The 14,540-nt window shown below is 40.9% G+C and overlaps 1 protein-coding gene across 4 annotated transcripts; it reads right to left on the reverse strand.

The window, feature by feature from the left end:
• Positions 1-102: 102 nt before the first annotated feature.
• On the reverse strand, positions 103-12,669 carry LOC105921174 (HERV-H LTR-associating protein 2). 4 transcript variants are annotated; one of them, XM_036125012.1, is made up of 7 exons: positions 8,380-8,482; positions 8,111-8,198; positions 3,580-3,897; positions 2,918-3,184; positions 1,305-1,595; positions 1,102-1,197; positions 103-1,034 (listed from the first exon to the last, which is right to left on the reverse strand). In XM_036125012.1, the coding sequence occupies exons 2-7, from the start codon at positions 8,181-8,183 to the stop codon at positions 997-999; spliced, it is 1,083 nt and encodes a 360-aa protein (XP_035980905.1). In that variant the 5' UTR covers positions 8,184-8,198; positions 8,380-8,482; the 3' UTR covers positions 103-996. The 4 variants fall into 4 exon arrangements, with proteins under 4 accessions (XP_035980905.1, XP_035980904.1, XP_035980903.1 ...); XM_036125011.1 differs by having other exon boundaries at positions 103-1,197; positions 2,918-3,178; positions 8,380-8,483; XM_036125010.1 differs by having other exon boundaries at positions 103-1,197; positions 8,380-8,483.
• Positions 12,670-14,540: the final 1,871 nt, after the last annotated feature.

Consider the following 14,540-nt stretch of genomic DNA (forward strand, 5'->3'; position numbering starts at 1 on the left):
AACAAACGCATGAACGCGCAGTTGTCTCAGATAACTCAATCCAGCCATACTAATCATAAACAACAGGTGTGTTTGAAGAACCCAATTAGCCGGATCAGGATTAGCCGGATGAAATCATCTTGGATGTGTCATTTGATCTCGGATGTTTTAAGCAACGTACGAAGAACGGACCCCTGCTCTTCCTAGAACTCTCTCCGGTCCGTCAGTTCCTGCTTCCATCTACACCCCCAGTTCCAGTCCGGTACAGCCTCTCTGGCTTCCTTCATCCACTGCTCATCCGTTGTTCAATAAACTCTCAGAAATAAGCTCCGTGTGCATGGTGTGCTTCCAGGGTTCATCTTAGAAAAATCTGACAATGTATGCCTAATTAAACTAATCTAAGGCGTTGATACTTGGATCCAAATCTATCTTGGCAAGACATCAGAAGAGGTCTAATCGGACTCTATTTTCTTTTTGGAAACTTTATTTAAAATCAAATAACATTACAAAAAATAATGGCTTTTGCATGTAAACAGTGGAAAAGCAACAGTAGTTACTAATAATGAGAAAGCTGAACAAGTAAACGGAACAAAAAACTGATCAACAAACAAGAGCGACATGTCACAAACAGAACAATAAACATTTCTAACAATATTAACATTAAATCATTGCCTGGTGTGGTTCATCAATACTTGATGAAATTAATGCTGTTGGACATAATCCTGAATAAATAATCTCAAACTATAAAGCAGGAATATCATCTGCTTGCATCTTAGATGTCTTCCTTTGTCTTTTGAGTCTGAATGAAAGTGCACCAGTAAATGAAGAGTTTCACTGTCTTATCACCGTCAGCGACTGACCGTCCGTCTGTCCGTCCGTCCATCATCCATCCATCCATCCATCCATCCATCATCCATCCATCCATTGCAAACAAGGTATTTGCGCTCTTCTTCTTCTTCAGGTATGAAATTGCTGAGACCCAGGTGGAGCTGCCCTCCTCTCACCATGGATCCAGACTCACAGTCTGGCCTCCACATAGCCGTTGTCCTGTAGAGCTGAGAAACATCCACATGATAAGAACCACAAACACCAACATCCAATTAAAAAAATAAGAGTTTTTACCTTTGTTCCTTTTAGCGCAGATGAACAGAACAACAAAAACTATTGCTGCTGCGACTCCAACAAAGATGAGAACCCCTGGGTTGCGTTTGGTGCCTCCTGAGTGGAAACAGATGGACTGAGCTCACCTCCTGACCTTATACAGGTTTTCAAAGTAAATTAAATCTTTTTAACAGACTCAGGTTTGGTAAGGGATTCAGTCTCACCTCCATCCTCCACCATCTTTAGGAAGGTGCTGGTTAAGAAGGTTTCCTCCTCATTATTGAGCTCACAGGTGTAAATGCCCTCCTGTTGTGGAGACAAACCCTGTAGACTAAGACTGCCGGACTCGGATATGTCCTTCACCAGATGTCTCCACTCCTCTGACACCATCACCCTGCTCTGACTGCTCTGGTTCACGATAGTCTGACTGTAATTAAATGTCCAGAGAAGACTCGTTATGGAAACGTCTGAGCCAGAGCAGGAGAGGGAGGCCTGTCTGCTGGAACTGATTACACCTGGAATTAGATCACAGATGTTTGCTTTAATCCAAATCAAACATTTTACAATCCAGTCCTATGAAGACAAAACTTATGTCATATATGTACACAGAAACATCCACAAGAGGCACTTTAATGCAAATTTCCAGCCTTTTTTTGGCTTTATAGCAAATATTTTTAACCCAAATCATCTAAGGAGATTAATATCAAAAGTTCCCAATCACGTCCAAGGTGCATAGTTGCCTTAAAAATATTTTAGGATTTCCCATTCCTATGCATCTTCCCCTGCTTCTATTCAATGATGATTCCGTTCTTAGTGGCAATATCAGATTGGCTCACAGGAAATATATTTTTGCAGGACTAACTGCTGCTAAGAAGACTATAATACACTCATGGTTTTCCCTGGACATCCCATCAGCAAAAGAATGGATAAATCATTTTAGGGACATTGCCATTTTAGAAAGATCATTGGCGGTTGTAGTCAAAGCACGAACATCTACTGTGCAGGCATGGGACGCTCTTATTGGCTATTTGGCTGACATAACATTGTTTGCCTGTATATAAGGGATTTTCTGCCTGTGTGATGTCTGAAGATCGGATCATCTCTTATCCTCTACCTCTCCTCTCTTGGTTTATTAGTGTACATAATTATTTACGTGCAGGTGTGTGTGCTGATATTTATGTGGATTGGTGTGTATGTATATGCAGTTAATATTTTATTTTCCTTCAGTGGAAAGGCAATGGCACTGTTTTTGTAATGTGTTCAAATTGTTCAATAAAAAAAAAAAAAGTTCCCAATCACACCCTTCTAAAGTTTTAGGTACAAAGATGTAGATAAATCAGAATAAACATGTTTCTCCATCATGTGTCGTTTAGACCAATGCTGGACCAATGTAAGCTCCTGACCAAGGATTTCTTTCAAACTGGAAACTGCTGTGCTCAGTAAATTCATTAGTTTACAAGTGGAAACTGACTCTTGTTTCACTTGGGAAGGTTTGCTGAGTGTGAGAAAAATGAGAACGATGGGAAAAAGGATTCGACTCTTTGCTGTTCTCATCCTTCTGCTAGGAACAGGAAAGTTTACCGGCATGATCTGTAATCAGCCGGCAGCGTTTTATCTTCACAACATTTGAGCTCTTTAGTCATAGAGAATAATTATTATAAATTAAATGTATTTATGATTCCATACTTAAAACAAGCACTTAGGTTTAGGGATAGCTTAAGGTGTACCTGGATTTTTAGATGGATTTAAACATGAGGAGCTGCTTCCTGTGTGATTTCATGGAGAACATGTGAAGACAGAAATGCGATGAAATCAGATCTCAGAACATCCGACTCACTTAGCTGCCTCAGACTTGCTCTTCTCTTGTTGCTGCGAGTGCTGACCATGCAGCTGTAGATCATTCCAGACACAACCTCCAAACCCACGAGGGAGCTGTTGATGCTGTAAAGCTTCTCCTCAGTCTGCTGGACGGTGGTTCTGTTCTGCAGAGCGGTCCTGGATGGAGGGATGGGGGACCAGGTGAGCTGAGGTTCTGGGTAGATTCCCTCTGAGCTGCAGGTGATCATGTTTCCTTCCTGAGAGATGCGGACTTTAGAGACTGGAGCTGTTAAAGAGACACATGATTTTTTAACAACTCGTACATAATATTTATGGAAATGAGAGCCAAACATTTTGACACCGTGGTTTGAATAACTCACATGAAGACAGGAAGGTTCTAGATCAGAACAGAGAATCTTATAATTAAGTTCTTGTCTTGAATGAAAGGATTCCAACAAACAGGGAATATGGTGAAAGAAACAAAGCACAGATGACATAAAACAAATTAAAGGCAGGAGAACAAAACAAGGCATCAAGGACAGAGAAACCTGAACAGAAACACATAATGAAACAGAGAACAGGGGGATTCTGGGTAAAAACTCAACCTGCGGTCATAACTAAATAGCAGACAGTAGGAAAACAAAGGAAAATCAGCTGTTGTTATATAAGTTGTTGTTTTACCGTCCACATGGAGGTTAATAAATGACTCCTTGTCCCCTGTGATGATGCTGCTGTGACATTTGTATCTGCTCTGATCCTCAACCTTCACTCCTGTCAGGCGCAGTGAGGCGTTTCCGCTGGAAATCAGATCTTTAAACAGTGATGTCCTGCCTCTAAAGTTCTGGTCTTGGTGTCCCAGTTCGTCCTTATTATCGTAGTATGAGTGGACTCGAAGTGATCCTGCTGCCATCTGAAACCAGTTGATCATCACATCAGAGCCGCCTTCGAAGCTGCACGGTAAAATGCAGCTCCTCTTGAAAACACAGAAGATCTCAGTATCTGCAGGGAGATCAACGGCATACAACATACGACATGTCAGATTCAATAATCAACCCCTACTGTAAAGTCTTTTTATTGGATTGTGTTTGTCATTTTTCATGTAATGAGGACCCAATGCATACAGCAGTAGAGTGTAGGGGAATGTAATATAATCTGAGAAAAGTCCTCCACCTCAAAGAGGTCAACCTTCGACTAAACCCTGTGTAGTGCAGATCCCACTGAACCGGGTCAGTTAAGCGGGACATGTTTTTAGATCCCCCCCCCCAAAACAAAAGTGTTCAGTGAGATGCCAGTTCCAGCAGATATTCTAGCTCAGAGGTTTCTTAGGGATAGACGACGATCTTGGAAAATCTATTCCAAACTTTAGTCAGCTGACAGCCAGCCTGCGACGGCTCACACACACACAGTGTGCCAGTGATGCTGTTCTGGGCGTAGTGTGTTAGCAGGCAGGGCAGAGCGTACTCTAACTGACCAGAAATGCTCAAAATGGTAAATGGTAAATGGCTTGTACTTGTATAGCGCTTTAACTAGTCTTGACGACCTCCAAAGCGCTTTAGACTACAGTTCAGTCATTCACCCATTCACACACACATTCACACCCTGACGGTGGTGAGCTATGTTAGTAGCCACAGCTGCCCTGGGGCAGACTGACAGAGGCCAGGCTGCCATGCACCGGCACCACCGGGCCCTCTGACCACCACTAGCAGGCAATGCGGGTGAAGTGTCTTGCCCAAGGACACAACGACAGAGACAGTCAGTGCGGGGGATCGAATCGGCTACCCGCCAATTGCAAGACAAACTCCCTAACTTCTGTGCCACGTCGCCTCAAACAGAAAAACAGCTGTCTGTGGTTGTTATTAACTGCTACAAATTCCACGATTAACATCTACGGCAAGCCTGCGACCATAGAAACAGATCACCAGGCAACGGTCACCATAATGAAGAAGCCCATTCATGCAGCACCAGCAAGGCTACAAAGGATGTTGCTGGGACCTCAGAGTCACAACATCACGGTTGCATACAAGTGGAACACAAATACATCTGGCTCTCCTGCTCCCTGCAGTCCTAAGGACCAATGGGGCGAAGCCACACTCCTGATGCGGTGACAATAAACTGCAACGCTTCTTCATGCCTGGATGAGTTAGGGAGGTGCACAGCCAATGATGAGACCCTGCAAACACTCATTCACAGCACATTCAATAAACATGGGTGGCCATGACGACCTGGCAGTCTTCCTATTGAAATTCGTCCCTACTTCTCTTTCAGGGGTGAGTTAATCACTGAAGATGGAGTCATCACTGCACAACGAGTACATCAGAGTTCTGACATCCAAGTCCATAAACGGAGAGCAAGAGCCATTGGTTTCTGGAAATCCATGTCGCAGGACATCAAACCAGAAATCACTTCCTGTTCAGTGTGCAAAAGCTCAAAACCATATAAACAAAAACATCCGCAGACCCTGGGGATGCCGCTTTATAAATAAGTCTGAATTGAACTGAATTGAAATTGTAATAAATAACCAAATTCTCTGTAAGGTCCAAGCTGCAGTAATTTCTCCAACTCCTCCATCTACCCTTCAGCCTCCCGAAGCGGCAGCCATTCACCTTCCCATGATGTTTAACAGTGCCTATAACGTTAAAATAAAAAGGAAAAATTAACTGACTTCTCTTTTTTATGTTTACAGTCATAGGCAACTCTAAACAAATGGGTTTTAACCTTCATTTAAAAGAATCCAGGGTTTCAGGAAGGTGTTTGAAAGAATGAAAAACATTCAAATGGATCAAACTTTATTGCTTATTCTGGCTTGACCAGATTTTTACGAAACCTTGTATAAACTTATATGCAAATAACATAATTCCAACAATAATAATATTAATAACTATCATCATCTTTATGTGGCATTGCAACCTTTTGTATATTCCAGTTAAATGTGTCTGCCACTGGGCGGCGCCCGGTGAGCATCCCGGAGCTAAATCAACCATTTCACCAAAAATGTTTCAGGAATTGTCGCAGGGAAGAAATTATTTGTTTCTGTTTCCAAATGTTGCCGGCAGAGTGAAGTTTCCACGGTTGGTGAAGGTTTGGGGCGTCACATCATCTGGTGATTCCGATCCACTGTATTTTCTGAAGTCCACAGTCAACAAAACCATCTACCAGGACATTTTGGGGCACTTCATGCTTTCTTCTGCCGACAAGCTTCATGGAGATGCTGGTCCAGTGACCATGGTGGCATGTGCTTGATTGCCCAGCAAACTGGGGTATAATTCTTTGTTGGGTATAAGATGGAGGATACCAGAACCAACAAAGCAGATGACATGAAGGTTCCTATCAAAGCAACCCGGCTTCCTGAACACATCAGCAGAACACATTGGATCACCTCTATACCACGCTGCATGGATGCAGTAATTGACGTGATGACATCTGTCAATCAATCTTGGAGGCTCATCAGTAACTGACCAATCAGTAATCACAATTTGTCCTGAAATGAAACACCCCTTTCCTGCCGGAGCTGCTCCTTCGACACCATTCCCAGACTTATCATTATGAGCACAGAGGGATTTCGTCAAAAAACATCGGTAAAAATGGTTAAACGTTGTTAGACGTGCATTATCCTGAACGTTTATTCCTTTCCCAAAACCTAAAACGAGTCTAGATAAATGTAAAATATGGATATACGGCCGACTTGAGCAACTGAAAACAACAGAGTTGGACGGGGAACTACACCATGTTGGTATGAATGGAACTTTGTTTCTGTTCATAATTGTACGCTTATGATAATAATGCTAATTAAATGATTAAAGGGTAACTAGCTTGACGCTAGTTGTGCTGTGTTTTGGTTGCGTGTTTTTCTGTTGTCAACTATGATCAGTTAACAGGACTACAATTTTGCATAAAGCGTTTCATAGGTACTGTAAAGAAAAAATTGCACTTCTAATAAAGAATTTCAATGTAAATTACTGCCAATAGCTTGATGGTACCATCTACTACAGTCTGTGGTTACTATTATATATTCTAAGTTCGCTATTTAAACTTGAGCATTAATGCACATTTGTTCGGGGTTTCCTCAAAATAACTTCACTGACTTGATCTATAAATTATTTGCGAAATTCTTCCCTGTCTTTTTGCCTTATGTTGACAGATTAGACAAATATCAGCAGCACCCTCAAGCACAGTTCTACCTGGGTGGGGCGATCTTACAGCTGGCATCACGTCAATTCATGTAAAAGGAGATCAGACTCTAAAGTGCAGATATATATTTTTAGGTCTATGTTCCTGAAATTAAAAAAAATATATGCTTTTGATGCATGTAATCTTATACATTTTGTCACTTTTGAAAGAGAATGTTTTAGGTTTTTTTTAGTAAGCAACAATCATCAACCTTAGGAGAAATAAACACTGGATCCTTAGTTACAGCAAAGATGCTCAGAGTTAAGCAGTTGTCAGTGTTTGGTGTGGATTATTTTCAGTTAGAACCCTGTTAAACTTCATCATCTCTTCTAAGCAACATAAAAAACAAAACCTGCCTTTAGCAGGTTGGTGCAGACAGGGCAGGAACTATTTTCATAATGCAAAAAGTATGCAAATTTTCAACTGTAACACCGACTACTATCAAGCGCTTGAAAACGGAAGCTGTGATAGTTGGGACTAACAACAACCCTCACAATTCTGGGTTTAAATCTTGAATAGGAGCTTTGTGTGGAGATTTCCTGCTCCCATAGCTGTGTTGGCAGAATTCTATTGGTTCTTCTTCTAAGGTAAATATTCAATGTTTAAAGAACAAAGTTATGAAATGGTTTGTTTAAGGCCCAAAATGAAAGTAAGAAGAAGCAAAAAATGTATTTAAGATCAAACACGGGAACAAAAGTAAACACAGCTGCTAAATTTAAACAGCCTTTTGTCTCATTCAGGGACACAAAGAGTCACGGAGCAGCTGGTACAGATGGAAAGAGGGAGGTTCACCTTCCTAAAAGCAACACAGCTTCTGTTCCTCTAATTTTTAGCAACAGAAACATTCACATTTAAGGTACATCACCAACAAACTGTTTATATTAATGAAGGATGGGATTGAAAATAAAAATAAAAATCTATGTTTCCTGCACTGTCCAGTCACCGGTTTTACCAAAGAAACAGATAAACCTGCACATGAGTGCGACATTTTGAAAATAGAACATTATAACAAAAAAGGAAAAGTATTTTCCTTCCCCAAACTCACCTGATTTCACATGAGTCGTTGTCCAAAGCACAGAAACAACCATCCAAACCACAGAGACGCTGTTTCCTGACATCCTGCTTAACAGGATCTACAAGAAAAAAAGCGTTTTTGTTTTCATCAGTTGAGGTCAGTAGGATGTCTGGAGGACATGCTACTGCTCCACCCAGCTTGTATGAAGGAAATATGAACCACAGCGTGAGCTTGGGGGGTTTCAGCCACTTTGTTTTAAATGTGAGAACATATTAACAGAAAACATAAACCTTACTTACTGGTGGAAAACAGCCGTTCACCTCTATAGCTGCTCATCTGCTCCTCCAATAAAAACCATTCATTGCCAGTCATCCTGCAGCCATGATGAAGTGAAAAGGGGAAAGAGAAAATCCGCTGAGGTTATACTCCACAACCAGGAGAACGATGAGAGGAGGAGCCGGAAGCTGCAGCCAGACCTGTGAGGTCCATATCAAGCCTTTGTTTCCCAGGAGACAAACCTGAAAACAAAGACTCAATGACACGTGGAGAAACTAGACCCTGGGGCTTAAAGGGAATTTCCAGCCATGTGTGAGAACTATTCTCAGTTGAATTTAAATCTATTCTTAACTACAAGATTTCATTGTTCCCTGTCCAACAAATCAGAGCAGCTCTCAGCATAAGGAATAATAGATGAAATCATCTAATGACAACACAACTCTCTGACACAAAAGTTCCTTTCAAATGAATTTTTTAATAAAGAATTGTTTTATGAATTAATCTATGTGACATTACAGATGTTCATTAAAACCCTTTGTCAAAGAAAATTTCTGTCAAGGGAGACGGATTAAGATACTCTGATGACAGATCAAACGTTTTTGTGCGCAAGTTCACAAAAATATTATGTAGCTCTGTCACGGAAGCAATAAATCACGCATGATCAGGATCTATCAGAGGAGGGGAATCTATCAGAAAAAACCCTCCCAGCTGGTGAAGAAGGCCTAACAACAACTCTTCTTCCTCAGGAAACTGAAATGGACTAGACCTTCTACTTCCCTGCTAATAAACCTTTACGGAGCTACAATTGAAAGCATTTTGTGTTTCAGAGTGACAGTGTGGTATGGAGGGTTTCGAGGACACCACAGGGCATTGTGGGATGCCGTCTACAGGACCGAGATACGGTTTATGCCACAGATCCCACCAACCTGGCAACACATTGTCTGTCCCACTTCCATCAGGGAAATGATTCAGGAGCACTAAATTAAGAACTAATAGAACTAAAAACAGCTTCTTTCCCAAAGCTGTGAGGGCTATCACCCCCTGCTGAGAATCAAATAAACCACCAGCCCAATTCATAGTCTGTTGCGCATATACAAACACACTACTGGTTCCACAGGTTCTTGATCCTATTAAGAATTATTTACACTGTCTCTCACATCCTAATGTCTATTTGCACACTTGGGTTTCTAAGGGAGGGTTTGTGTGGTCATCCATGCAAACTGCACGGTTTGTACATCGTTCTAAAAGAAAAGACTGCAGTTCTTCTCTTTTCTTTTTGACTTGAACATGTCATTATTATCTGAATATGCTGTATTATCCATTAATAATGGCACAGTGTGTTTCCCCTTCTGATCTTTCTCATCTGTTGTTCATATTAAGCTCAAATGTAGCTTGTTTTCCCATATTGTGTTTATGCATTTCTGAGATTCTTTTCTAGGAATGCTCGTTCTTCATTTTTCCATGGGTGTTTTTAATTTGTCCATGTGTTATAACTTATGTGTGTACTCAGAGCTGATGTCTCCCTAACATTTCATTATGGCTGCATGATGACAATAAAGATTCTTGATTGTCAAGGGCTGTAATTAAAGCAGTATTTCACTGGGTGTAATGGTTGTTCTTCAGATGGTAAAACATATAAAACATGAAAGTTTATTCAGGAAATTGTTCATTTAAAAAATTATTACATATTTAGCTGACTTTTGTCTCTGATCGAGCTTTGGAAAATATGAAGTCTGAATAGGCCATTCTTGCACATCACTCTAACCTTCTTATTCTCATTCTTATTCTTACTATTATTCTTATTCTTATTACTACCCCATTTGAGAGAACGTGAGGTAGAGTTTAGCTGCTCCACAAGAGAACACTGGAGAGAAGAAGAGTTATGATTCATGCAGTTACTGTGACATGCATGTTTTAAAGTTGCAGACCAAAGCTTTTCTCAAGTAGTTTTTCTTCCAGGATTTGCTGTTTATAATCTCCTTCCATCTTCTCATCAGGTCTGACCAGCAAAACATGGGTGTTCCCATTTATTGAATACAATTAGGAGATGGAAAACAATCCAAAATGCCAGGTGGGGGTCTTTGAAAACAGGTAAGATGGACAGCAGATTATGGCGAGTGTGGATATGACACAGCAACCAGTAGGCTGGAAAAAACCCTACGACCGGCCGTCACCTGAACCCTTTCTGCCCTCTCACCGCTCCCTTATATAGAGTTCCCCTCTACAGTGCCACCAACGTTGGAGGATGTCAACTTGTACGTAAACAAAACACTCCCACCAAAAGCAAATAAACCAGACCCAAACACCAAGAACTATACATGGTTCCTACAGGCTTTGTAAACAGGACTTACTTCAGGCAACCTGGACTTCCTCTGCTTTTTTCTCAATTTTGGCTTTCTTCTTTCCCCTCTTCCATAATGCCAGATTTGTACAGTGCATAACTAACAGTGTCCTGCCAACACATTCCTGAATCTCTGCAGATCCTCCAGAGTCACCATGAGCCTCCTGGCTTCTTCTCTGGTTATTGCTCTCCTTGATGTCAGTCCAGGTGGACGTCCATGTGCAGGTGGGTCTGCAGGTCGTCCATCCTCTCTCCAGGTCCATATGATGGATTGATCAGAGCTCTGGGAGATGTTGCTGTGGAACCTGATCCTGTTTTAAACTGGACCAGAACTTGCCTGAACCGTCTGCTGGGTTCCTTGGTTTCCTTGGTTGTTCTCTGATGTTCTCTAAAGAACCAGAATTGTCCACATAATTGGACTTTGCCTTTGGTGACTTTTGAAGGCAATTGAACGCTCTGGATTTTATTTAGGGGCATCAGAATAAGATAAATTATATGAATGCTTTCAGATTGTGTCCATTTCTATTACTTTTCTTATACAATTATTCACCAGTTTCTGTTGGTCTAAGAACATAAAATACACACCTTGTAGTTGTAAGATGGCAAATATGGAAACATTTTAAAGTGCATGGACACTTTTGTCCTAAAGTCATGACACCTTCTCGTCCTCGCTATAGAAATGAGTTCAAGTGATTTAAAAAGTTGAAACATCTGATCCTGCCAACATTTATTTAATGTAACAGATGATTCCTGACAGCCCTCCTAAAATGGCCACACCTGATCTTTGTTTTTAGATGTTTAAATCAGGTCTCATCTGATTTATTCATGTAACTTTAGTTTGGCTCCAAGTTCACTGATGTCTGGTTCGCTCCTGGTGAAGTTTGTCTCCCACTGGTGGTGCAAAAGTCAAAGTGCAAAGTGAACCCTTCCTGCTGCAGACCAATGAAAGCAGCAGACCAAACTGTACAATCAGACCACCAGCCTTTATCTTTATTTAATTTTCAATACGCAACAATATGTAAATAATTATAAAAATAAAAGCAGGAGAAGAAGAGCGCGAGAAAACAAAATTAAGAGTAAGACGGTGATGTTGATTTTAACACTGATTTGTTACCGGTTACGTGAAAACAAATGTGGAACAAGTCATTTCCTTTCAATAATATTGATGCTGTAAAGCTGCTCCTCAGTCTGGTGGACGGTGGTTCTGTTCTGCAGAGCGGTCCTGGATGGAGGGATGGGGGACCAGGTGAGCTGAGGTTCTGGGTAGATTCCCTCTGAGCTGCAGGTGATCATGTTTCCTTCCTGAGAGATGCGGACTTTAGAGACTGGAGCTGTTAAAGAGACACATGATTTTTTAACAACTCGTACATAATATTTATGGAAATGAGAGCCAAACATTTTGACACCGTGGTTTGAATAACTCACATGAAGACAGGAAGGTTCTAGATCAGAACAGAGAATCTTATAATTAAGTTCTTGTCTTGAATGAAAGGTTTCCAACAAACAGGGAATATGGTGAAAGAAACAAAGCACAGATGACATAAAACAAATTAAAGGCAGGAGAACAAAAACAAGGCATCAAGGACAGAGAAACCTGAACAGAAACACATAATGAAACAGAGAACAGGGGGATTCTGGGTAAAAACTCAAGCTGCGGTCATAATAAAACAGCAGACAGTAGGAAAACAAAGGAAAATCAGCTGTTGTTATATAAGTTGGTGTTTCACAACTTATATAACAAGTAATTTATTAATCTCCACATGTAATTTAATAAACGACTCCTTGTCCCCTGTGATGATGCTGCTGTGACATTTGTATCTGCTCTGATCCTCAACCTTCACTCCTGTCAGGTGCAGTGAGGCGTTTCCGCTGGAGATCAGATCTTTAAACATTGATGTTCTGCCTCTAAAGTTCTGGTCTTGGTGTCCCAGTTGGTCTCCATTATTGTAGTATGAGTGGACTCGAAGTGATCCTGCTATCTGAACCTGAATTGTGTTTTTCATGTTTCATGTAATGAGGACCCAATGCAAATAGCAGTAGTGGCAAAACTGTAGGGGTCCTCAACCATCTGCTTTCATCCTAAACCTTCACTCCTGTCAGGCGCAGGTTCCTACATTCCTTGATTGCCTGCATGTTATTGACCTGTCTCGTTCGTGTGGATTTGCCTGTCTGTCATAACCTTGCCTGCAAGCTGAATTCTCGTGATTTTTATGTGTTTACAAACACACTTTAATCCATCTTGTACCGCTCTGGCTTTAACTGTTTGCCTCAGAACCAAAAACGGTTCGTACCAATCACATTGCAGTGTTGAGGTTTAAAGAGGGACGTACTGCTGCAACAAAAACAAGAGCGGTTGAGCCCACAGCCAAACCAACACAAACATGGCAGCGCAGGAGGACGCACACATAGCTGCTGCTATCACATTGGTTCAGTAAGAATCCCCGATTTCTTGTTGTCCCTGTCTCCAGTGGTCAATAGGCGAGAGGTGGGGTACACTCTGGACAGATCAGCAAACTAACACAGAGACTGTTGACTGAGAAAGCTTCCTGGATGGGAAGCGAAATGTCTTCAGCTTCAGAATAGAAGTCCAGGTGTTTTGTTTTTTAATCCTTTTTTTGGAATTAAATTTTCTGCATTTAAATTCTGACAAGACAGAAGTTGTAATCTTTGGACTTGTTATGCCAGAAGCTGGTTGAATATGCTTATTATTATTATTATTAATTATAATTTGGTATTATAATTTAAATAATAAATCATTCAACTCAAAATTCCGCTATAACACAATATAGTTCAAATGGTGGTGATGTTAGCTATAAGCTTGTAAGAATTTATACCACTAATGCATTAGTTAATTTGCTGTTATGAACTCATTTATGCTGGAATAAATGATCAGGTCGGACTGTTAACCGACGAGGTTTATCCAGCAGGCTGTGAGAACCCCAATGTAACTGCAATTAGAGTTTAAATCCTTATTCCTTATCACCATCCAATGATATGTCTCTGTATTAATATCAGATGTTAACTCCAAAGGAGGTTAGCTCTGAGTTCTGAATAGCCACGCAACTGTGAATTAGATTGAACACAAAACAATGTCTATTCCGCAGTCGTTGGTTTTATTGAACCAAAAGCAATTCCCTGTTACAGTAATTCTCTGATTCAACAACTTTGGAATTCTTACTCACTACTAAAACTAAAACATGCAAAATATATATGTGGAAATAAAAGAACAAAACCAAAAATAAACAATGGATTAAAATGAGCGGTTAGCAGATCTTAACTTAACTCACAGTTGTTTAACACTGCCCTCGAAACACCGGCATTTGACGTATCAGCATTGACAGACAGAACAGCCTCGGGAATCTCACTGGACGCTTTGATGTCTTACCAAAAGCTAGTTCAGCTAAGCTACCTACAGTTCAGATATACGTCACCCTCCCAAGATGGCTGCTACGATGACGTATGAGGGGAGGTCCTAATGACGTAACCACGCTTACGCTGATGGGATAATGCCTCGCTTCGAGGGGCGCGGCTAACTGGGAGTTTAAGCAAAGCCCGCGACTTGAGCTCGGACAAAGAGATTAAACTGATAAGAAGAAGCGAAAAGAGAGAGGGGGGGAAAGCATGGAAGAAGATGAAAAGAACTGAAGCAGTGACCCACGGCGGGGTTATTGATGAATCACAAATCAAGACAGCAAAATCAATTGTAAAATGCATGCACATACAAAGAAAAACATTCAGCAAAATAATTCCCACTTCGTCCTGGAATAAAAGCATTAATCTGCACCTACAAAGTTCTAACGTCTGCCCAGGCACTTCTAAACATCCTATGGATGAAAAAGAAAT

Source organism: Fundulus heteroclitus, chromosome 21 (genome assembly GCF_011125445.2).
Source record: "Fundulus heteroclitus isolate FHET01 chromosome 21, MU-UCD_Fhet_4.1, whole genome shotgun sequence".
Lineage (NCBI taxonomy): Eukaryota > Metazoa > Chordata > Actinopteri > Cyprinodontiformes > Fundulidae > Fundulus > Fundulus heteroclitus.